General features: G+C 35.7%; 4 protein-coding genes across 6 annotated transcripts; 1 reads left to right on the top strand and 3 right to left on the bottom strand.

Annotated features, from left to right (window-relative positions):
• The first annotated feature begins 1366 nt into the window (after positions 1-1366).
• Positions 1367-4787, top strand: LOC106648723 (pre-mRNA 3' end processing protein WDR33). Its single transcript, XM_023457784.1, has 3 exons — positions 1367-1805; positions 1886-4616; positions 4774-4787. The coding sequence occupies exons 2-3, from the start codon at positions 1937-1939 to the stop codon at positions 4785-4787; spliced, it is 2694 nt and encodes an 897-aa protein (XP_023313552.1). The 5' UTR covers positions 1367-1805; positions 1886-1936.
• Positions 4742-7057, bottom strand: LOC106649009 (farnesol dehydrogenase-like). Its single transcript, XM_014366274.2, has 5 exons — positions 6809-7057; positions 6385-6550; positions 6184-6310; positions 5563-5713; positions 4742-5458 (listed from the first exon to the last, which is right to left on the bottom strand). Exons 1-5 carry the CDS (start codon positions 6938-6940, stop codon positions 5252-5254), a joined length of 783 nt encoding a protein of 260 aa, XP_014221760.1. The 5' UTR covers positions 6941-7057; the 3' UTR covers positions 4742-5251.
• Positions 7058-11700: 4643 nt separating this feature from the next.
• Positions 11701-19169, bottom strand: LOC106648774 (splicing factor 3B subunit 3). Of its 2 annotated transcripts, XM_014365857.1 has the most exons (14): positions 18578-19169; positions 17770-18233; positions 17290-17582; positions 16790-17166; positions 16545-16710; positions 16126-16294; positions 15380-15531; positions 14976-15131; positions 14602-14893; positions 14123-14408; positions 13668-14045; positions 13303-13419; positions 12737-13115; positions 12014-12502 (listed from the first exon to the last, which is right to left on the bottom strand). In XM_014365857.1, exons 2-14 carry the CDS (start codon positions 18164-18166, stop codon positions 12014-12016), a joined length of 3651 nt encoding a protein of 1216 aa, XP_014221343.1. In that variant the 5' UTR covers positions 18167-18233; positions 18578-19169. The 2 variants fall into 2 exon arrangements, with proteins under 2 accessions (XP_014221344.1, XP_014221343.1); XM_014365858.1 differs by lacking the exon at positions 18578-19169 and having other exon boundaries at positions 11701-12502; positions 17770-18166.
• A 1364-nt stretch (positions 19170-20533) lies between these two features.
• Positions 20534-23824, bottom strand: LOC106648810 (laminin subunit beta-1-like). 2 transcript variants are annotated; one of them, XM_014365914.2, is made up of 4 exons: positions 23731-23824; positions 23193-23409; positions 22764-23069; positions 21807-22659 (listed from the first exon to the last, which is right to left on the bottom strand). In XM_014365914.2, the coding sequence occupies exons 1-4, from the start codon at positions 23792-23794 to the stop codon at positions 22116-22118; spliced, it is 1131 nt and encodes a 376-aa protein (XP_014221400.1). In that variant the 5' UTR covers positions 23795-23824; the 3' UTR covers positions 21807-22115. The 2 variants fall into 2 exon arrangements, with proteins under 2 accessions (XP_014221399.1, XP_014221400.1); XM_014365913.2 differs by lacking the exons at positions 22764-23069; positions 23193-23409 and adding an exon at positions 20534-21126 and having other exon boundaries at positions 21203-21862.
• Positions 23825-23874: the final 50 nt, after the last annotated feature.

The following is a 23874-nucleotide window of genomic DNA, read 5'->3' on the forward strand; positions in this document are numbered from 1 at the left end:
GTCACTAATGCTCGGAGATCTGGTAATTAATTAAGGTAAGCAAGCGCTTCAGATGGAGGCAGCTATGCGATGAGGCTGATTGTGACGTATGGGACAGCCCTTATGGAACTATCATTTCACGCCTGAAGATATTAAAAGTAGCTAAAAAGATAGCGTTCGTAAAGTAATTGTATGTAATTTTTGGCCAAATATATTGTTTTTTCAAAAGTTAATCGTTTCAATTCTTCGTCCGAATGAAATTTTTAACGATTTTAAATCGTTATTTACTTGAAAAATGTCTATTTAAGAACGGATTTCAACTTTACAAAATCCAATTTTGGAAGAAGTGAGAATAGCAAAGCAGTAAATGATCATGCAAAAATATTTTGAAATCTTAATAATTTTCAAAGAAACTTAAAATATTTTCTAAGAAATAAAAAATTTTTATTGTATTTCTCATTTCATTTGTTTCAAAAAGTACCCTTACCAGAAGTAATCAAATCTCGCGTATCAAATGTACCAACCGTATAGTGAAATTCACAACATTCGAAGAATGTGCGAGCTATTTTTATGTTCAAATATCCTTTTCTTTCATCTTCACTCCTTTCTTTACTCTTCGACCAATGAGGTAAAGAATAAAACGACTTCACATGATTTTTTTAAGGAAGGAAATAAAATATTATGAATTATTACAAATTATCTAAAAAAATGTCAATCAGACTAAAATTGTAAATCATATATTGTAGCTTTTTTTGTATTTAACAGAATAAAAATACAATTTTTTTAAAAATTTCATAAAAATGTAACTTTTACGAATTACGTAAAATTATTAATTTATTTATTTCTGTGTGTTGTGAAAATCGTACTTTTATTAGTTAGTTATTTTATCATCATTATTAGTTTAGTTATTTTATCCAATGTGAAGTTGTAAAAGGGTTATAAATATTTTTTTTAAATTAACAATTTTAACTTAATAATCGAAAATAAAGTGGACATGTTGTTAATTATTATGTTAATTAAGTTCCAATTATCTTTTATTACTCTTATTATAGCTTAAGAATAACAGACTACGTGCATAACGCTTCTGCACACCGGCCACCCCTTCGACCACTTTGCAAGCAATACGGCATGGCTATAGTGTAATTGTGAAAAAAAATTTAATTTTTTTTTCTGGTTTACTAACACTTTTTAGAGTGACTATAATATTTTTATTTTAATAAATAACAAAAAAATATAATGTTCTCTAAATATTTCACATTACATGTTTGCGCGATTTCTCTTACTCTCGGCCGTCAAGTCACTGTATTGCGATTTTGCGCGGCAGCCGCGCGGCGCTGACAGTCACTATGCTTTTACTCTCTCAGTGTATATCTCGAGAGTTCGAGTCGAGACTCTTATAGAGGCAGAGTAGCAGCATAGTGCACTGCACACTTAGTTTTTTCACATGCCACGCTGGACAAGCGCACCATCACAAGCCATATAGCTGCAGTGAATGTTGGTGCAGCGTTGGGCAAGCATGGTAAAAGTGTCTAATTCCTGTATCATCGATGCATCATCGTTATAAAGTGTTTATTAAATCATAAACTGTTGACATCGAAAGTCAAAGGAACAAGCTTTAGATACGACGCGTCTTAAAACGCTAAAATAAACTTACTTGTGCTGAACTGATACCCAACCCTTTTTAGGTTAATCATTCCAGTTTTCAGTTTTTTACCGGTGTAATGGGTTTTAGTTGCTTGTAAAGTGTTCATTTGTGTTACCGACAAAAGCTTCTTGCTTCATAAGAATAACTCAGCTTATTTAGTTGATAAATACAGCGGAAAATTGTAAGAATAAAATACTATACTACTACTAGAAACAAACCAAATCACTAAATGTACTCTAATTGATGCTCTTTTATTTTCAGACATTTCCACATTTTGTTTACTAATAAATTCGTTTGCGAAAACATTCAAAAATGCAGTTCGACCAAACAGTTATGAGTCTTCCGAACATGTCGGTACCACCGCCGACGGTGTTGAGTGCACCACCTCCGACTCCCGTTAATATTCCACCTCCTGCTTTACCCCAGATTCCTGGAACAGCATCTAACTATGTGCGTCATCCAGGTAAAGGGTTTTTTAAGTCTTTTAAACCATATCATGCACCAAAGATCGCTAGCAGTCAAGATGTTGTGCAAGATGAATTTGATGGTAAAAGGCTACGCAAATCAGTCATGAGAAAAACTGTAGATTATAACTCAGGAATAATCAAAGCCCTTGAGAATCGTGTTTGGCAACGTGATTATCGTGACAGGCAAGCTTTACAGCCAGATGTAATTTATACACCTGACTTACTTCCTCCACCAAGCTATATGGATAATCCTATTAACTGCGTTACAACGAAATTTGTCAAGACAGCTACAAATAAAATGAGGTGTCCAATTTTTTCAATGGCTTGGACTCCAGAAGGGAGACGTCTTGTGACTGGTGCATCAAGTGGAGAATTTACATTATGGAATGGCTTAACCTATAATTTTGAAACTATATTGCAAGCTCACGATAGTCCTGTTAGGACAATGGTATGGTCTCACAGCGAAAGTTGGATGGTAACTGGCGATCATGCTGGATTTGTCAAGTATTGGCAAAGTAATATGAACAATGTAAAAATGTTCCAAGCACATAAAGAAGCTATACGTGGATTGAGTTTTAGTCCATCAGATAGTAAACTAGCAACATGTAGTGATGATGGTACTGTAAGAATTTGGGACTTTCTACGCTGTCAAGAAGAACGTATATTACGTGGACACGGTGCCGATGTAAAGTGCGTAGATTGGCATCCACAAAAATCCTTAGTGGTTTCAGGAAGTAAAGATAATCAACAACCAGTCAAATTATGGGATCCAAAAACAAGTAAATCATTGGCTACTCTTCATGCACATAAATCAACTGTTATGGATATTAAATGGAATGAAAATGGGAATTGGTTCATAACAGCTTCTCGAGATCATCTTTTGAAACTATTTGATATAAGAAATCTTAGTTCAGAAATTCAAACATTTCGAGGACATAAAAAAGAAGTTTCTTGTGTGGCTTGGCATCCTTATCATGAAGGTTTATTTTGTAGTGGTGGAAGTGATGGAGATATTCTCTTTTGGCATGTTGGAACTGATAAGGAAGTTGGTGCTATTGAACAAGCTCATGATAGTATTGTATGGACATTAGCTTGGCATCCACTTGGACATATTCTTTGCTCTGGCAGTAATGATCATACATCAAAATTTTGGACACGCAATAGACCTGGAGATACAATGCGAGATAAATATAATCTCAACATACTTCCTGCAGGTGCAGAAGGAGTAGATGACCAAGAAACAGCTGATAAAAACTTGATCATACCAGGAATGGGTCCTGAAGATAGAATTGTTATTGAAGAAGATGTTGAAAAAGATAAAGAAAACATACCTGGCCTTGATCTTGAAAATGTTACTGATGACAGTAAAAAGAATGTTACCAAAAAAGTTCCTTATAGTAAGCCTATACCTCGAAACTTCCAAGCGCAATGGAATGAAGCTGAAGCAGATGATGTTGAACAAGCAGAAGCTTTAAATACAATTGTTAATCAAATTATTGAAACAACACCTGGTGCTGTTCCTCTGAACGAAGTGACTCCAAATGCTATAATATTGTATGGAAAAATGATTCCTGTGGAAGCAGGATCGAAACTTGCTGAAGCTATTACTCAAGGTACTGAAGCCATTAATAAACTTGTTTTGTCTGGAGAAATAGAAGAACTTCGGAATGTAGTGAATGTTGAACAAGATATTGAAGAAAGTGAAGATTATTTACGAGATGAAGGTGATGTAGATTATTCTAAGGTTCCCGATGTAGAACTTCCTCCTCCGTTGGCAAGTTCAAAGTTTGCTCAAAATCCTGAACTGCTTAATGCTTTAAACAGAGGAGGTAAACGAAAATTTGAGCAATTGATTAGTGCACAAGATAGTAATTCAAATGACAAGTCTAGCATGAGTCAATCAGGTTTTAACCGTATTGAGGATGCTAGGATAAATGATGTGGCTCCAAGTTATTTTACTACAGAATCTTCAGTTAAATCTCACTTTGATGATCAAAATAAACAATATTCTGGCCCTGATAGTATGCCAGGATATAGTAATTTCAGTGCTTCTTCCTCAAGCTTCAATAACAGTCTAAATAATCCCTTGAACCAAAAATATCTTGGTAGCAATAAAATAAAAACAGAGAACAACATGCATGAATCTTTTGATTATAAGCACATGCCACCACGAGGCCCTAACTCATTTTTCAATAGTAATTCAGATGAAATTAATTCACACAATATGCCAAGAGGTAATTGGTCATCATTTCCACCTCCACCTCCAAATATGCCAATGGGTATACCACCACAGAACCAAAATCAAATGAGATACCCTCCACACAACAACTTTCAAAATAATCCTAATATGCGTCACATGGGAAATAATTCAAATCATCAATCTCATGGAAACTTTTCTTCTCCTCCACCACCCTTTTTTAGGGGCCAAAACCGTAATGAAAATAATTATAATCGACTACCTAATTTCGGAAACCAAAATCAAAATCAAAATTCATTCAATAGAAATGAATTTAAAAGAGTCAGAAGATAAAAATGCATATTTAATATATGCTTAAAATTTGATGTAAAAAAATGTATACATAAAAATTCCTTAACTAATAATAACAATAGTTATACTCATAATGAATTGAATTAAATTGTGATATTAATGTATGCTTTATAAACGTTTATTATAATGGACAGTTACTGCCATGTAAATTTTGTGCATAACTGTGTGAAAGAAATAAATACAAACATTTATTTTTTAACAAAGTAAATGTTTTGATGACTACAAAACATCATGCAGAATCATGAACATTTTTTATATTTATTTCAAAGTATTTAATACTTGCTAATGTATTAAATACTTGCTGATACTTAAGATTATTTATGCATAATTTTATATAAATATATTATACATTAAAAATATAATTACATACATATATGTGTTATAGATATATGTTTATTGTCTACACTAACATCAGGCAGTATTGATTTTACTTATAAAAGTTGTTCATATTAATTAAGTTTGTCATTAAAAACTATATACTCTGTATATAATTCATGTAATGTATATTTGTATATATAGAATTAAATATTCACATCGTGTAGAGCATTGAATAAATTGTCAAAAGTGAAAAAAAAATTACTTATAGTTTTCTTTTTTTTTTTTAATAAAAACTCAAAACTTTTCTCCTAGAGGCTTGATCGTTAATTCCGTAATTTGAACATGAGGCGGGGTACTTAAAACATAAACAATGCTGTCAGCTACATCTTCACTACTCAGAGACACTTGTTTTGTAGCTAATAGATCTTTCACTTCTTGGGTCATCCCCGAAGAATTTTTTTCTGGTATGATCTCTGTTGAAGTGTAGCCTGGACTTAGATTCTGTGAAGAGAATAGTTTATTTTTAATACTCCGTAGGTTGAAAATGGTTTCTCTGACCTGAAGTAAAGTTCAGAATAATTTAAAATTAGTTGTTGTAAACGTACTGTTATGCGAATCTTGTTCCCTTCATTGTTTAATTCATTAATCAAAGTTTCTGAAAAAGCCGTAATAGCATGTTTTGTTGCTGAATACACGTTAACATGTATGTCGCCTCCACCAAACCAGAACGGATGAGGAACTTTACGTCCTGCAATACTAAATTAATTTTTTTTTTAAGTAATAAATATTCTCTCACGACTGATTAATAAAAATTAATTAATCATAAAAATACATTGTTTGTACGTATTTGTGTAAACGTTTAATTGTATTTTGATGCTCGCCACGAAGAGTAACACTTCTCATTTTAACTCAATTCGTAAACGTGCAAGTCTTCGTCGGAAATTTCGATTTCCTTATAACATTCAATTTTCATCTTATAATTATATTTCCGATGGAAATTAAAATTGCTTAAAATTTTATAAGTTTTCAAAAAATTTTAAAACTGTTATATGAGGTCAAAATATGACTTTTTAATCGAGTTTTATATGAATAAGTTTATAATACTTTTTAAACTCTTATAACAGTTTATGAAAGTAATGAAAGATTAATATATAATTTCAATTTCCCTAGGAGCTAAAAAACATATTATAATCTTTATGTCATTCGTCAAGGATTATTTTTCTTACCTGTTAATATTGACCACATGAGCCACGTCACCGTGTTTTTTCATCAACGCAATTCCATGTTTGGAACAATACAAAACTCCGAACACGTTGACATTGATTATATGTTCTAATTCGCTCATTTCTGCTTCTACATGAAACGATTTAAATGTCAGTTTAAGTGTATATTTTGCAAGTAATCTGAAACAGAAACTATGCACTTACGTTGAACGCTCTTTAGAGTCACAGTGCCAGCATTATTTATCAGTACATGTAATGCACCAAAATTCTCTTCGACATATTTGAATGCTTCAATCACGTCACTTTCTTTTGTCACATCGCAAGCTTTAGCGTGAAATTGATCCCGCCTCGGATTATCTTTCATTTCGTCCTGTGAAATTGGAGAATTTTGAAAAAATGTTAGCTCAATTGCATGGTTATCGATCAAGTTGGCATTGAGAAAAGGATAAAGTATCTGAATTATCTTGAGCTACATCGAAAGTAAAAAATGTTTGCATCTAGTTCATTTCGCGAATAAAATTCTCTCATTCGTAAAATTTTGAAACTACACAGTAAGTATTTTTTTTAATGAACTATTCAAAGAGCTTCATCATGTCCTGTTATGAATTGTAAAAAAAATTCAACAAACTATCATTTTTTCGAGTCTACGAGCGAGACCGACTACGATAAGACCTTCGTTGAGAAGGGCTTTCGCAGTAGCCAAGCCTATTCCCGATGATGCACCGGTCACAACCGCTACTTTTCCTCTCCATCGATTCATTATTGCACTTGTTACGGCGAACTCTGACTGACTGACACTGCAGCGCAGTTGTTTTACTCGACGATTAGCAATCAACTATATCGTTATGTCAGCGTTCGTGCACCGGCACTCCCAAGCACTTGTTGGGATCTACAAGTTGTTATTGCGCGTTCCGTAATATCGAAAAAGACTCGATTACGAAGCTGTTTATCTTTTCAAAATGTTTTCTGAACGTAACGTATTGATTAGTATGCGTTAGGTAGGCTAATATTTAGAGTTACTTTTATAACATTTATTCAATTTTGATATCTCATAGTACCAAATTAAATTGAATTTACTGGTAAACGTATAGATCAGCGGTACAGATAAAGTACACGTGTACATTGCACACGATATTACAGAATATGAAATTATTTTGTATTTATCGGACCACATTTATAATATCCATTTGAAAATCAGTGATGTAACTAGAATTAAGGAAAAAAGTGCTTATCTCAATTTTAAATAAGATAAAAAGAAAAAGTCATAATATAAAATTCAATATTTATTAAAAGGTATTGTTAGTCTCATTATTTATCTATATTGTACATAAAAAAATATTGAGTTTAGAATTTTCTAATTCCCACTATCTGTTGTTTAATATACAATATCGATACAATATTTTATTAAAACTACTAATATTTCCACTTTCATTTTATCGATCAAAAAATATTTATATGGTTATTTGCGTGACTGCAACTCTATGTGGCGTTCCAATAATGTAGACAACTGCTTCTGTTATATCTTCTGGAACCAAAAGAAACCCAGACGAATTCTCCGTCATTGCTGTGTCAACCAGCCCTGGACTCAAATTCTATAAAAATATGATATTTATTCTGAAATATAGGGAAACGTAATGGAAAATATGCTCGTAACATTCAGAGATATCGCAGATAGATCTCAATTTTCATGTCTTTTATACATTCTACGTATAAAAGTGATAGAAAATTGATGTATTTTGCACATCTTACTCTTAAAAAGTCCGAATGGTGTTGACAAAATTGGTATTTCTATTGGGGTGTCGAAATATTCAAATGATGGAACTAAAAGTAGCCATGATTAATCTGCGTAACGTCGTAATGATAATATGCGAATCTTCATTAATTGTCTTTATCAAATTAATAGCTTGTTTGATGCAGTACAACGCATCCAATAAGTTGAAAGTTACAGTGTTTCGTAAATCTTCGCTCGAAGCGCCTAAGAAATGACAATTGTAGTTATATTACATTATTAATCATTATTTTTCAATATACAAAACATACCTTCGATTGAGTTATTCGTGCCTGCATTATTAATTAAAATGTGAACTGTACCGAGGGTATTTTTTATAAATTCAAAAGCATATTCTCATACTTTTATTATCACGAACGTCGCTCTTGACATCCTTCATTTCTATTTTAAAAAGTCAACAAGTAACACCTAATCAGGATTTTAATTACAAATTCAATGGCTACTTATTTACCTCCATTAGTTCTTTTCTTCGCGCGAGTTCGACAACGATCATGTATGGACCATGTTTCAAAAATGTATTAAAACTTAAAAGTAAATGCATAGTAGGTTAAAAAAAAAAATTAAAAAAGTATGATGTTAAGATTGACGAAGAATTACTCATTCAAAATTATATTAAAGTGAGTTTTATAAACATAATTATTTTGAACGCTTTGAACTCGATTGAAACGGTACAAGCTTGTAAAGTCTTATTTATTATTTTATTTTGTATTGTGCGCCTTAAAACTTTGTGGAAGTTTTTAAATTTAATTATTTTATCATAGTCAAGTTTTTGTGAAAAATTTGGTTGTTGAAGTAGTAGGAGTCAGACAGTCATACTTATTTTAAAATAAACTTGTTCAAAAATATCACTTAAACCCGTTGTATTTGTTCGATCTTTTGATCACAATTTTTTATAATTTTATTATTGAAACAGTAAAGAATTAGCATTTAAAAATGTGTACTTTTATCTTCGAATATGATTGTAGACTGTACATTTATTAAAGATTCAGAAAAGTTAAGTGTATCTTTGATTAGATTACTGATCACGTTTAACATATTCATCAAGTTTGAACTAAAAATTTAAGTGACTGTGTTGTGATTTTTGAAGAATGGTATTCAAGTAATTGTTACGTCTGTGTTTGCACCGTAAAAACTTATGATTCTAATTGAGTTATCGAAACCAGAGCAGTAATGTAAGATAAAGATAATCGAATAATCTATAATAAAAGAAAAAATATTAAAATCGGGGGAAGAAATACTTGATACCATTGTGATAGCTACCGTTTCAGTTGTTTCGGAGTTTAAGTATGTGCCAGGTGCAATTTCCATGCAAGAAATTTTAGAGGCCCTTATCATCATCATTTGCAGCATTTTTCTGGTTTTTGTCGAGTATCTGTACCATTCAGTACAGTAACTTTATCATTCATTTATTATTTTTTGAAACATGAAAAGTTCAATTTCAAAGTAATTTAAACATAACTTGAAAGCCATCGAAAAGTAGCACGACAATTATCGATATGTGTTTAATCTTACCATAAGTCATGTATGTCGTTACTTGCATTAGCTATTTTCTGAGAGGGGTAACTTGCCACAAATAAAAACTCCATACACAAAATATAAACGCAAATCATCATGATAACAAAATTTATATCTTGTTCGTGTTGAGTTATTATCTAGAAGTAAAACTATCAAACATGTTTCATTTTTCAGATTTTATAGATGAATTTCAAATCGTACTAAACAACCAGAAACGCTGCTGCCGATGATTAAGTAAAATATTATAATAAAAATTAAATTGCTGCATAAATTATTCATCATTTCAACGTGGCTGAAAAAAAAGTAATATTAAAATATCAAAATAACTTTAGGAAACTTATCAACTCAACTGAAGACAATATTGATGTTCTTGAACAAACTTGCAGATACAGTAGTAAATAAAATCATGATCTTTTGGTTGTAGACAAGTTTTGGTTTCAAAGTACGCAGTAAAGTGCTGTATTTTAAATCTAATTGATCAAATAATTGGATTTAGTTGTATTGTGGATCAATTAATTTAATTTCAATTTATAATATTAAAAATTACCCCAAAAATCGGAATTTTCCTATGGCGAAATATATAAATGTTGCATATACACTTCCCAAACTTGAAAAAAATACTTGTATTATAAATGTAAACATTAATGACAGAATAAGGTGAAAATAGAAGTAATCATTATCATTGATAAATAATTCCATGTGCACAGAAAGCTTTTTTTCACGTGTATGGTTTCCCGGTAAAATCACATTTGCAGCGACAGGCCATAGAACCGGAAGGATAACGTACATAGAATAAGATCCACATATCAAACCTTCAAAATAATCAATTCCTATGTTTATAATAAATGTTCCATGATTTAATTTAATCATCAAACGCTACCTGTTAAAATAAGAGATATTGCATCAGACAGATTAATTTGATCCTTTAAAAAATGTCTTTCCTCAGTACTACAGTGCATCCAGTTTTTTATTGAAAGCTCCAACAAACTTTTTATCTTTGTATTTAAAATGATTAAAAATTTTTACGCGAGGAGTTAATTTTATATCCATATAATATAATCATTAAAATATAATTTTTATTCATTATTTTTACCGTCGAAGAGGCTTTTTTATTGAAAATAGTCCAGTACAAGGCAAACATACCAAAAGTCCCTGTGTATAATTGAATACATAATTCCGCCATTGTTTGAACCTTTAACTCATTTGCAGAATACTTTTTTACTGCATAAATTAGCTGCAAATATCAAAATAGTATGTAACAAGTTGAATTTTCACGATGATTTTAACGGTTTTGTGGAGTACTTCATATTTAAAAAAGTTACATACCGTAGATATGCAAAATGTAATACTCATAATAAGTATTATCAATGCTAATCCAAATTTCTTTACCCCAGTCCAGAAAGGCCATATAAAAGATATTTTCATGAAAAATACCATGAGGGGATAAATTTCAAGAGCATTTTTTTCAATATCCACCATTTTTAACTTTAATAATTATTTTGGTACCCTGCCACGTTTTTCAACTCAAGGTCAATATAGATTTTATTAAATGAATTCAAATCTATAGTAACATGCGTTTAGAACTTTGTTTAATGCAATATAACTACTAGAGCGTCACCTTTTCCGAAGAAACGTAAAGTTTCAATGACGACAATGTAGTGAAAGGCCTCACGATCTTAATAATACAAGTATAAATAAGAAATCCTATATTTTAATTATAAAACAACAGAGGGGAATTATTTATACTTGACTTATAGTTTAAATATAACAGTTTAGAATTTAATTATATATAACAGAATAAAATGATTTAAACATCATTTTATTATGCTGAATTCACCCTCTAATGATTATAATATGGCATGCTTCCTTTATATCTTTGTTGAAATTGAATTAATTTAAGAAAAAAACTTTTTGATCCATAACTTTTTTATAAGTAGATCAAGTGTGCTTTACTAATAATCTGTGACTGTACTAAGCCTACTGTTTCACGCGTTCCTTGATGACGATATGTTGAAACGTATGCAAAACCAATTCTTTCAATTCTCCAGAATTTCAATTCAATTTGTCTGGCTCTCAACCAGTTCTTTTTGTTAAATCATAATCAAATGGCTCGGATAATTGAACAGTAGAAAATACGACTCGTTTGAAGTTTTCCAAGAACTTTGGCTTTTAATGCTAGTATCTTTTAATTAGGGAAGAATGAAAATTTCATGATATTCATTTTATACAAAAAGTGAAATTTATTTGACAGTAATCAAAACCGTTACATCGAGAGCAAGGGAACTTAAAACTAATATTCTACAAACGCTATAAAAAACGTTTATCGGAAGAATTTACGATCTTATACAAATTCATTAAATTTTAAACTATAAGTACTATGACGAAATATTTACAAAATGTTTCAATACAAATTTAAGTCTAATTTTATCAAGTCATTTTTAAAAGCTCCAACATAACGCATTTACAAACTGAAATTATAAATTCATTTGCGTTACTGATGATAATTGGGTGCGAATAAACTTAAATACTTTAGAATGCGAATCTAGTTCGAATGTCTTCCAATCTTTTTGACACTTCGGCGGCTGTTCTTTCCAGATCGCCAGCGATACTTTTCTGTTTGGTTGGTTCGATACTGTTGAATTGTTCACAAAGATCACCATCAATGACACTTTTAACGGGATAATAGTACGAACGGAAACTTAGATGATCACGTCCACATAATGGTGGATGCTCTGATCGCATGTGCATTTCAAGATGTTGAAAAAAGTCGTGATCTTCATGATTCGTGAACGGTACTAAAACGCCGACAGTACCGCTGAGAGTTGTGTAAACCAATGATTCACTGCCTCCTGGTATAAGCGTAGCTTTTTGAAGTGACATAACGGTTTCTCCAACGTGGAAACATGCTACTGTATCAGCTTTTTGAGAAGCGCCATTCAGTAACCCTCGATCCCACAAAGCTTTATTGCCAGTAGGATCTTCGTCAACATCATCGTTTACACCACTTGCCAATCGTATCTACAATTGAAAGAAAATGCATTAAATAATCTGGATGTACAAATTCTTATTGTATAATAATCATGTAAATTTACACATGTATGTTTAATAACGACTTTAACAAGCTATTAGATTGCTAGCTAAAGATGGGATTGAAAAAACACTTCGATTTATGCGCTATTACATCCATAAGCCTATTGTGGAAACTTACAGAGAACAAAGCGCAATAAAATAATTATTGCATATCTAACTTACCACGGCTATATTTCCGAATTTATCCGCTGTTGCTACGGTATCGTAATCCAAAATACAAGTAGTTGTTATCCATCTGGGTAATGTATCATCCGCAAAAACAATCAGTTGATTTTCTTGCCTCTTATATCTTACAGCGTAAACAGATTCCTGAACATCGCTTACGTAAATGCGTTGTCCAATAGCAACGATCGATACTACTGCGTTAGGAATATGCTTGTTTTCACATTTACGAAGCAATTTTTTCTTGCCCATGTCGTAAAGGCGAAGCATTTTACCAACGCCAACTAAAACTCGTCCTTGATAGGCACAAACAGCTAGAGGAATTTCATCAAGTGGCGTTTCATGTATCAGTTCAATGCTAGTGCAGTCGCTATTAACTCTGAAAATCAAATGTAACAATTTAATTAATTTTATGTTCATGACTTATTAAATGATAAAATTAGAAAGAAATCTTAAATCAGTACTGCAGGATTTCATCAAATAGTTGCAGGTAGTGTGTGTAAGTCATCATATCAGATTAATTCAAGAAAATAATTGATACTTCTAAATTTTTCGAATGTATTTACCTGTATGTATGAAGGTATCCACCGTTACTTATCCTAGGATTAAGCTGAAATTCTTTGGCAACGCCAACCACAAGAAATTGTTGGTCTCCTTGATTGGAGAATTTTACAAAAGCCAAACTAAAAAAAGATAAATTCGTTTAGTTTGTGATATTTTAAATCAAACTTTTAGTTTTTTTTGCATTCATTTTTACATTTCATTAAAAGATTTGTATGCCCTTTTACGACTTTAACGAGCAATAGATGCAAGGTAAAGATGGGATATAAGGGCAATTTAATATTCGCGTTTGTGCAACCCACAAGCTACAAGTGTTCTTGCGGAGAACAAAACGCGCAGTTCTATATAAATAAGCGTTCAAAGCTCTTACCATAACGCAGCAAGATTTTGTTTAAGTCTTAAAACTTGATAGGTAACACCAGTTGTTGGTGCCATAATTCTTATCATCGAAGCCCACAAACCAGGTCCAGCCCTCGGTGCACCAAATATTTGTTCATTGGGTTCTTCTGTAAGAAAAGCTTCAGCTAATTCTCTGGCGACCGCGGCTTCATCTGCACCTGCAGCTTCTTTCATTTCTTCAGCCATTTGAAGTCGACGTTGTTGTTTCGTTTCTTCTGTGTAAGCGTTGTGCTCTGTTTCGAGCAAAACAATGTGTGTTGATTCATGAATTACAAACTTCCTTGGAGTGTATTCCAAAGGGAAACTGACTTGATTGAAAACCGCACCGAGTTTTTCTAGAGCCAAAATCCTGAAAAATCATAGTATATTTAAGATGGATTCTTGGGTTAATTAGATATACAAGCCGTAATGAAATCATCAACTCACCTCAAAGTGTTGGTTGAAATAGCTACTATACCCTCCGGACATTGCTCGGAACTAAAGCCTGATGCAAATTCCAGACTCTCATAAGAGAGTGGCGTAAGGTGAAAACGATTTTGGTAGTAGTAACTGAGCCACGAACGACTGCTCATCGCAAGCACGGCTTGATTACCTTGCATTTTAATACGGAAAAGTTTGACTGGTCGTGAGCCCAAATAACGAGTACGTGTGTCAGACAAATCTCCTGAAATCGGGTCTAACACCGTTCGTAGCAATACACCGTTTTGCAAACCTAGAAAAAATGAAGTCAAGACGATTAATATGACTTGCAATAATTCTAATAACTCATTTAATTATTAATCAAAGTGTCATAATCAATAGAGTTTTAATCAAAATATATCAGTTGAAACACGGACATTGATAAAAATAATCATATAATAAATCATTAGTTTAAAATGTTACATTGATGATAAAACATCACTCACCGATATTTAAATGAAGAGCAGGTTGAACATTACTAGATGGTTCATCTTCGTCTTTTTCTTTAATTCCCATTTCAACAATACACAAACTTTCAGCGGCAGCTGGTAAAGCTTGCATACTACGTGGAGCAAGACAATCTGATGGGTCCAGAGAGATTATGCGTACAGTGTTGTCTTGTAAACCAACAGCAAGGAACCAGGACCGCTGCTCACCAGCAGCGACATTGCCCAATGCCATGCACATCACTTCTGATGGCATCTTTTTACGTTCAGTATACTCATTTAACTGACCCGTCTAAAATTAGAAATCAAAGTTTATATAATGCTGGTATTGAAGCAATTATAGTATTTTTGAGTAGAATAATTGTAAAACTTACTGGGTCCATTTCGAAGTAAACAAGTTCTCCACCAGTTAAAGCAATAACGACTTGACGTTGATTAACAGCACATTTGATAATGGTTTTTTTACCGGGTGCTTTCCACTCGTTAACACGTTTGTCTGCACGAATATGACGAATTCCATCAGGATAGACCTTGTGGTACAAGAATATTTATTAATTTCATTCATAAGAATAAAAATAGAAGAAAAGGTTTAAATTTCAATACAAAATTGTCTGAGCTAGAATACCAGGTGGGCTTAATAAGGTTCAAGCACACCAACGATGCGAAGCTTCAAATTTTCTCTTGCACTAATTTGCGACCGATACGTGGGGTGAGTCCAGGTATTGGAGATACCGCAGTGCTTGATTTATTGTAATTGTGTTGAACAAGTTATATTTACCTGAACAAGAGCATCATCTCCTAAAGCTGAACAACTAAGAGTTGGTGTAGTACCAAGAAAACCAGAATCTGTTACTTCTTCGACTGTTTCACCGATACTTAATACAAGAGTGGCATTCACAAAAGACACTATAATGTAAGCGTCGTATTCCTCTGTAACATAAAAAATCGATTACTTAGTTAGTTTTATCAATAAAAATTAATTTTACAGAGGATAATCTTCATTTTGTAGAACATGTAATAAGAAAAATTCAAGCTTTGAAGTGAAATATAATTAAAAAATTTCATTTGCTGCCAATAATATGCCAATATGTTTTCAAATTTGAATTCAGTCAATTTGTAGATGATGTCCTGCCATTCTCAATACGTGCTTGATCTTCTCTTACCTTCAATTTCAACTACAGCCAGGTATCAAATGAGTCATCACGTGTTGATCATGGTCTGAAAGGAGAGAACTGGTGTTTGAAAAGAGAGTATCAAACCACCAGCTGGCTATTATCTATGTTTCAAGTTTTTGTTTGTAACTCTGAGCAGAAAAAATTATTTTTCTTTCACGGTTTCAATTTAAATACGACTTTTAATTTGTTCTTTACAGAGTTGACTAGTATTAGATTTGATAACATTAATAAATAATTATTTTTAGAAAGAAAATAATTTTTTTTAAATTGGCAATCTAATGTTCAAAAGCGAAAAACTTATTAAAAACAAAATAGAGCATGAATAAACTATGATTTGGTAAAAACTAACCGTCTATACGTCTTTTAACAGTCCACACAGCATTTGGATTACCAGGAAGTTCACTCACAGCCATCTCAGAAACTTCAAGACCATGGCGCAGTACTCTAAGAGTTGACCGTGGTCCTCTGCCACATGCCATGTATAGTTGTGGTGTATCTTCATTGGCCAAATCAGCGACCTATTAGTTGAAAAAGTAATGATTAGATTCATAACTCACTTTTTTTTGGAGATCAATTATAACTATTGACAATTGATTCAATTTTTATCATTCAAATAAATGTCATTCTTTGGTTCACTTCGACACTGCAAATACAGGTCAAAGGCGACAAAGATTATTTAATCTAGCACTCGTCACAGAGAAAAGACTTGATGTTTCATCTTTTCTCTACTTGTGAGTGCCAATGTAAATAAAATTTTTGTTAACTTACATGACAGTTCATTATTGGTGAAAGACTGTCCAATTCATCAACAAGCACCAAATTTCTCAACGGTCTTGGTGCAAAAAAGAAAGTATCACCTTCCTCTAAAGGCATAGCTGAACTGAATTCTGGTTCATCATCATCATCACCCAAATGTGCGATTTGGTACAAATAACTAGAGTAAAAAAATTGAAGTGAAATTCAAGTATTGAATCTAACAAACTATTATAATTATAATAATGAAGATATCTTACTGGTTGCCGAATTCTGAAGCAACAAAAAGGAAACCTGTTTTCAGTACACACATACTGGTAGCTACTGGCACAGTATCAAAATATTTCAGTTTGATTTCAGTGACAACATCTTCATCAGTTTCAAGTGTAATTTTGAAAATGTCTCCTTGTTCAGTTTGTGCCAGGAAGAAAAACATGCTCTTGGTTTTATGTGTTGCTGAACAAACAAAAATCATGCCTCTTTCAGGATCATCAAGATCGTTACGACGTCGTGGAATGGGACATCGAATATCTGGTTGATCCCCCAAATTCTTGTATGTAAGATAATTTTCAGAGCAAACCAGTACGCCACTAGGGCCATCATTTCCACCAGGTACAGATACCAAAAAATTAGCATGCTGAAAGTAATCAGACAATTGGAAAATATCAGTATAAATATTTAAAAGATAATAAACCACTTATTTCACAGGTGATGCAAGATTTTTTATCAAAACCTACTTCATTTCAACAAAAATAATTACCTCTTCTAATGGTTCACTGTACTTCCTGACAACGTGATTCAAACCCAAGTCTAATTCATAAAAAGTCAAGGTTTGCTGAGTTCTCACAGCAGCTTCACCAGTAGGATCAGCATCTGCTTCTTCATAGTCAATTTCTAAGCAAGCAAACATAGGATTTTCAAAACCCACATCAACACCAACTAAGTGATAGACAAGAGTATTGCTTTTGTGAGCCTCTAGAGGCGACGAAATTGTGAGTCGTGCTTCAGGATCTCTATTTAGAATATAGACTAGTTTTTGTTTTTCAATGGCCCCTGTAAAAATTGGAACATGATTAGTTTATTTGAATAATTGCAAGTAATATAAACGTATTTATAATTTATGAAATCATTATCAGAGGTTTTTAATCAAAAAATATCAGGTGAAACACGGACTGATACTATAATCATTTGTTTTATTGCACAACATAATTTTTTATAGTTAAATAAAAGATGGTCTTACCAATCATAACTGCACGCCCTTTGGGGTCGATGGCTAAATACTGTCCAGGAACAATTCTCCTGCATCCACTTTTACCAAAAGTTTCTTGGTGAACTTTTTCAAAAATATTTTTAGCAGGGATATATTCAAGAATAACTATTCTCCCCGAGTCTGAGCCTACAACAATGTAGTCTTTGATACCTCCAGTTAACCTAAAGCCCATAAGTGACCTTATGACTCCAAATACTTCTACGGTTAACAAAGTATGAACTTTGCCAGTATTTGGATCAGGTCTCAAGAGCTCGAGCGATTTGCCTCTTGAGACCAAAATCTCTTGCATTTTAGAACCGGAGAAATTGCCGTGGACAGCATGGGTAATGCCCGTGGCACGTTGGAGAGTCAAGTTGTATAAATACATCTTGATGGTTTCGTTCAAAAAATGACGATATTCTTAATATTTCAATTTTAAGGAATGTCTGAATGCGCTGGAAAAAAGGATAAATGATTATTAGATTAAAAGACATTAGGTAATGATAATTGAGTGATGCCGGTGCGAAAGTTAGGGAACGGTTAGAGCTATGAAAGTATTCACATTCATTCCGGTAATAAAAATTATATGAAATATCAATTATACCGAGCGCATATATTTATTTTACCAGTTAATACTATATATTATATGTGAAAGTGGAAATAGTCGTTGAAAAAAGTCTAACCTATAAAAGGTCGCGGTCGTTTCCGGGCTCGAAATACCTCGACGCGACAAGTATGCAATAAAACGAGAAAATAATTGAACGAACACGCGTGCAAGTAATTATTTAATGCAATTTACCTTTTGTTCAAGACGGCATCATAGATCGCCTCGTCGATACTCGCGGATTCGCACGAGGCGTCTTTTTATCGCCGGTACACGGCGATGATACGTTGGCGCTGGCCAGACATTGGCAAGCCGGCGAGAGCGTAGCGAAAATGGCGCACGACACAGCAGCAGCAGAGTGTAAAGTGGCCTGCCACCTCGACTCTACGTAGCTGCGGACGTGCATCGTCACTGCTTTGGCGCTAGTTGCTCTCTGCTGCGGTCTGCCGAAGCCAAGTGTGTTCCTTGCTGCTCGACTGGTACACCGAAATTGAGAGAGATGAGCCTGGCCGCTCGAATATTATATAGATGCAGTCCCCGGAGCCGTATAACTCGTGGCTTGTGTGCGTGCGTTTGTAGGAAACGGAAGCAACGATTCTCAATAATACGCAGATGGCGTAATTCTTTTTTTGAGGCAAATACGAAACTTTTTTAAGACTCTTGCTCGAAAGATCTCTAGTTAGACCTGCTACTACTTTGCTGTTTACACATTTGTTTTCACAAAAATTATTTCGAACAAACTTCATCGAATGCTCAATTTTTTTTTCGATGTCATAGTAAAAATTATTTTTCTAATTCTTAGATGTTCGATTCGACATCGAGAAATAAAAAAACAGTTTTCGAGTGTTTGTCTCTGAGTATCAAATTTTATAAAAATATTAAACTAACATGGACAAGTTGCATGTTAATAATGAGTCAAATTTCAAAAATTAAAAGAAAACCTCAATACATTACAAAAATGTTAACTTGTAAACATCGAGGTCCCTTTTGAAGTGTACAAATTCAAAAGAGCAATTATCAAAAGAGGTAATTAATTTTAAATCAACTAAACTTTTCTTCGTTACCCTTAACGATTATTTAGGTGATCGCATATTCACCAGCTTATATGAAATTATTTCATATGCGTTTTTAAAAATTTAAGAAATTTATATCATTCAGCACTAAGAATGAAGAGTGCTTTGTCACTCGTTTACGAACTTTACAATCGAAATGTATTGAATTTGCGTTGTAGCTTTAATTTTTTCCTGATAGCAGCTGCGCTTTTTTTCGGCTTCTTCTTGTTCAGACACGTCGGTGTTTGTGCGGGAGGCATCACTAGTGCCAGAAGACGATTGCGCCGGCGAACATAGCCCATGACTTTTTTCCGAAGATGCAGAGACGATTTGCAAACGGATAGCCAATTTTTGCAGACCAGAGCCGAGTTGAGGAGCGAGCCAGCGTCTAGTTTGGACAGGATGATCACGGAAACCTCGAGGGGCAACTCGTGAATGAAGTCGACGCCAGGATGACGGGCTCCGAGCAGGCTCATCAGTCGTTTAAAAATATCCATAGCTTAGATTTTTTACTCGCGATATCGATTTATTCTTTTTTATGTTTATTTTTTTATTTTTATGTTAAAAATGTTTGATCTCTGCTTTCCTTAAACGATAAACGTTTTTCATGTAATGTGATAAAAATGCGTACTTTGACATTTTTTGGGTATTAAATAATCGAATTTACGATACCCAATGTTATCAAATAAATCCTCAAAAATATTCGGAACTTTAATTTTCATTCGTGACCGTCAGTTAAAAAAAGTACATTACAATTGCATAATATAAATAAAATATGTATGACTAAGACAGCTTTGGTGCAGCGCGTACCTGCTATCAGACTATTTACTATTCAATAACACATGAATATAAGTTTTTATTATCGAGACTCACATCTAACTGTATCGAAAGCTTTGGAGTCTGTCGTTCACTTTCCTTTATTATTCATACGTAGAAGAGTACATTTTGATTTTAAAAAAACACATGGCTCACTCGGCACTAGGTTATAATTATCGATCTATGTAATTTCGATATCGCGACTGTGCGTGTAAGCAGGACAATTGGTCCAGTGTACTACTGAATGGGTCAGAGAAATTTATTTGTTTACGTGTGCCCATAGATAGAATATGTCGATATTAGACGCGAATCAATGATCAAGCGTCATAATTTTGGCATTTTTCAGCTCGATCGGCAGCTTGACGTTCTTGAGCTCGGGCGAGGCCAAAAAGTCGTCGGGCCTGCAGCAGTACGTGTAGCCCTCGTAAAACTTGTCCAAGTGCGGATATCTGTCCCGGCAGGGCTGGTGCTCTCGGCAGAGCCTGTACTCGCTCGGCACGACCGCACCTTCCAAGTAGGGATTGTTGACGGTGACGAAGACCAGAGCCTCGTTTCTCGGCCGATCGTGGACGAGCTTGTAGAGGAGCTTGGGCACCGGCACCAGCTGCTTGGAGTCGTCGCGCTTGTCCCTGGCCAGGTAGACGCGCCGGCCGCTCAGCTGGATCACGCCCAGGCCGCCGATCCAGACGTCGAGGTCGGAGCCGGACTCGGAGGCGCGACGACGCACCAGCGACTCGACGCTCTTCCAGTTGCCGTTGTTGATGCTCTGCCACATGGGCAGCACGTTCAGGTAGAAGTATGTGCTCAGCTGCTCGGCCGGATAAAACAGGTCGGCTCGCGCGACCAGGTGACCTTTGACCAGGTAGTTTTTCTTGCCTGTAAAATTAAAAAAAAAAAAAATAGTTGCTCGTAGTAGAAGAAATTATATATAACAGCGAGGCATCGAACGCACCATCGGTCGGTAGATAACGATCGACCAAGCTCCGGTCGTTGTCGAATATCCGTAGAAACGTTTTCTGCTGGCTCGACTGCGGATAAACCTGAGTCATGAGAACGTTTTGAAAGTAGGCGCCTTTGCTGAAGGCAGGCGTCTTGAAGTCGTTGGCGAATCGACTGGCCCCGATGACGGCGGGGATCCTGGCGTGGGACCACAGCGTCGTGGCCAGATCCGCCGAGTAGCACAGATCGATGGTCTTGACGAAGAGGCTCGCGTTCAGCTGGTAGCCGAGGTTCACGACTCGTCCGCCTTGGCACTCGTGGCCGGCGTCGTCTTTGGCTAGGGGCTCGGGGCTCTTGGAGCAGCTGATCTGTTTGAAATTGCCGGGGTCCGATGATTTTTTGCCAAAGATCAGGCTCGAGTCGCTCCTGCACTGGATCGTGCCGCTCCTGGAGTCCGGGCTCGAGTTCGGCTTCAGCAGCTGTCCGCCCGAGCAGTACAGGAGGCGCTCCTGGCCACTCTTGAACGTCAAGAGCTTGGGCGTCTCTTTGTCGGGATAGGCGATGTTCAAGGTATTTTTATCGAGAATCAGGGGCGAAGTCGCGTTGATGTCTCTGGCTAGATCGATAGAGCATCTCGATGCAGCCTGATCGACAGCGTGTCCGAGAACGCGAGCTTTAATTTCAACACACAATACATCGAGTAGTAGCAAGGTAATTTATAGATAATAATAATGCATGGATGCTGTCAAAGTTATAATTTCATCGCTGACCAAATAATTTTTTCTCCAATCGTCGTAGTAGTTGCAAATTTTTTACCTAAAGCTATTTTTATTACAAAATTTACAAGCATCGATTTTTATGTACAAAGAATCAATGGGCCGATCACCATATCGCCATTTTACTGGCATGCGATTTGCGATCTTTACCTACGACGTACGAATACAAACGTCTGGATCGGACAATTTTTTGTTGAGATCGCGATAATATCCGGTCTGACAGAGCTCGCAATTGTTGCCCGATGTATTGTGCTGGCAGTTCTCGCAGACGCCGCCGCTGCCGGTTTTCTCGTAGAGCTGCGCGTCGAAGCGGCACTGCCTCGAGTGGCCGTTGCAGCGGCAGGCCTGGCAGGCGTTGGTCTTGGAGCCTTGGGCCCTCCTCCAGGGCGCGTCGCGATACTGACTCTTGCACTGCTCGCAGTACTTGCCGACGGTGTTGTGCTCGCAGATGCAGGTGCTGCCCACCATGTCGAGGTCCGTCTCGCTGCCGAGGCAGTGCGACGAGTGGCCGTGGCAGGAGCACAGGCCGCGCACGATCATCTCGCTGATCGCGTAGTAGGCTCCGTCCGGCCTCTTGGCGGCATCTAACTCGGCCGGGAATGCCGACAGATTGACGCGCAGATTCGTCATCTGCATGTGTGCGTAGGTCTCGTCGATGTTTCCGCCCTGAAGCGTCAGATCGGCTGGCAAGGCCCTGCAATTGCGATCATGCGTTTTTGTTTTTCATTTTTCATGATTACATTCTCTGTGAGATGAGTTTTGAGCGGCGATGCGTGAGGTTCGATAGTGGGCACCAACCGAAAAATGACTTCTCCGTTGGTCGCCGGCTCGAAATCCGAGTGTCGGGACTCGCAAATTGCGTCGGACAATTTCAGTCGCTCCCTCGGAGCTCCGGGGAAGGATTTTTCGCAGTCGCGAGCAAAGTACTGATAGGCCGTCCAAGTCTGGCCGAAGTCGTCGGACTTTTCGATCGACATGGCCGCGGGTCGACGACTCCGAAACCGAACGAACAGATAAGTGAACTCGAAGTGCGCCTCCAAATCCAGCCTTATCGTGACGTTCTCGACTCCGCTCGCCGATTGCCACCAGCGATTACGATGAGATCTAAAAAAATCAAACATCACAGCTGGATCATCGGCCTTGCGCGCGCACGTGGACCGCGTGGCTCAAAAAATCGACTCGTGCGGCCACGATCATCTGTGTAAGTGTCCGGATTTATTTATGTACCCGTCGCCGACGATATTGTCGATCTCGTGTTGGGTTCTCGAGCTCGATTTGTCGCATACGTGGCAATCCCTTCGTCCGCCAGGACCGTGAATGCAATAAGTTTCCGGTCCAGACTGGCCACAGGTCGATGAGGCGCTGAGCCGATCCTTCCTACCCACCAGCAGGTTGCCCGATCGTGGATGGCACGAGCCTTGTTCGCACACCTCGAAAAGTCCAGCTTCGTTCCATGTACAAAAATCGTATTAGCATTTTTTTGAAAATGCCTCGCTCAAATATTACACTTTTGCTCCATGCTAATTTTCATCTGATATTTTTCACTCGTTTGAGAGCGTAACATTTTTAATCTAATTTTGATCATTATTTACTTATTAATATTATTTTAACCAATTAAAATTCATAAGTATTTTAAAAACGTAACGTGAAGTATACAGCACATTTAAAACTTGATTGAAAAAAAGATTATTTGGTCGAAAATGAGCCTCTGTCCGAGTCTCACGAAGCACACACGCAATCATGAAAAAGTAAAAACTTTACTCACACGTCGGTCCGTAAAATTGAATCAAAACCGCTCCGAAGAGGCAAAAAAGCGCCGAATGCCGCATTTCAAAGCGTTAATACGATCTTGACGATCGCTCGAGCAACTGTATGCGTCAACTCGTGCGCTTATATTCCAACGATATAT

Source organism: Trichogramma pretiosum, unplaced genomic scaffold, assembly GCF_000599845.2.
Source record: "Trichogramma pretiosum strain Unisexual culture from Peru unplaced genomic scaffold, Tpre_2.0 scaffold22, whole genome shotgun sequence".
NCBI classification, from domain to species: Eukaryota; Metazoa; Arthropoda; class Insecta; order Hymenoptera; family Trichogrammatidae; genus Trichogramma; species Trichogramma pretiosum.

Bases quoted from the DNA above. Each gene is read 5' to 3' on its own strand.
- LOC106648723 (XM_023457784.1), top strand. From the start codon at position 1,937: ATGCAGTTCGACCAAACAGTTATGAGTCTTCCGAACATGTCGGTACCA.
- LOC106649009 (XM_014366274.2), bottom strand. From the start codon at position 6,940: ATGAATCGATGGAGAGGAAAAGTAGCGGTTGTGACCGGTGCATCATCG. The intron at 6,311-6,384 runs GTAAGTGCATAG...CGTTTCATGTAG, and splicing joins GACTCTAAAGAGCGTTCAAC to AAGCAGAAATGAGCGAATTA. The intron at 5,714-6,183 runs GTAAGAAAAATA...AAATTAATTTAG, and splicing joins CATGTGGTCAATATTAACAG to TATTGCAGGACGTAAAGTTC.
- LOC106648774 (XM_014365858.1), bottom strand. From the start codon at position 18,166: ATGTATTTATACAACTTGACTCTCCAACGTGCCACGGGCATTACCCAT. The intron at 15,532-16,125 runs GTTAGTTTTTAC...TTTATGTTACAG, and splicing joins TGTTAAAAGACGTATAGACG to AGGAATACGACGCTTACATT. The intron at 14,894-14,975 runs GTAAGTTTTACA...TTCTAATTTTAG, and splicing joins TTTACTTCGAAATGGACCCA to ACGGGTCAGTTAAATGAGTA.
- LOC106648810 (XM_014365913.2), bottom strand. From the start codon at position 23,794: ATGCGGCATTCGGCGCTTTTTTGCCTCTTCGGAGCGGTTTTGATTCAA. The intron at 21,863-23,730 runs GTGAGTAAAGTT...TTGAAATTAAAG, and splicing joins TCAATTTTACGGACCGACGT to CTCGCGTTCTCGGACACGCT. The intron at 21,127-21,202 runs GTGCGTTCGATG...TTAATTTTACAG, and splicing joins TCGTTATCTACCGACCGATG to GCAAGAAAAACTACCTGGTC.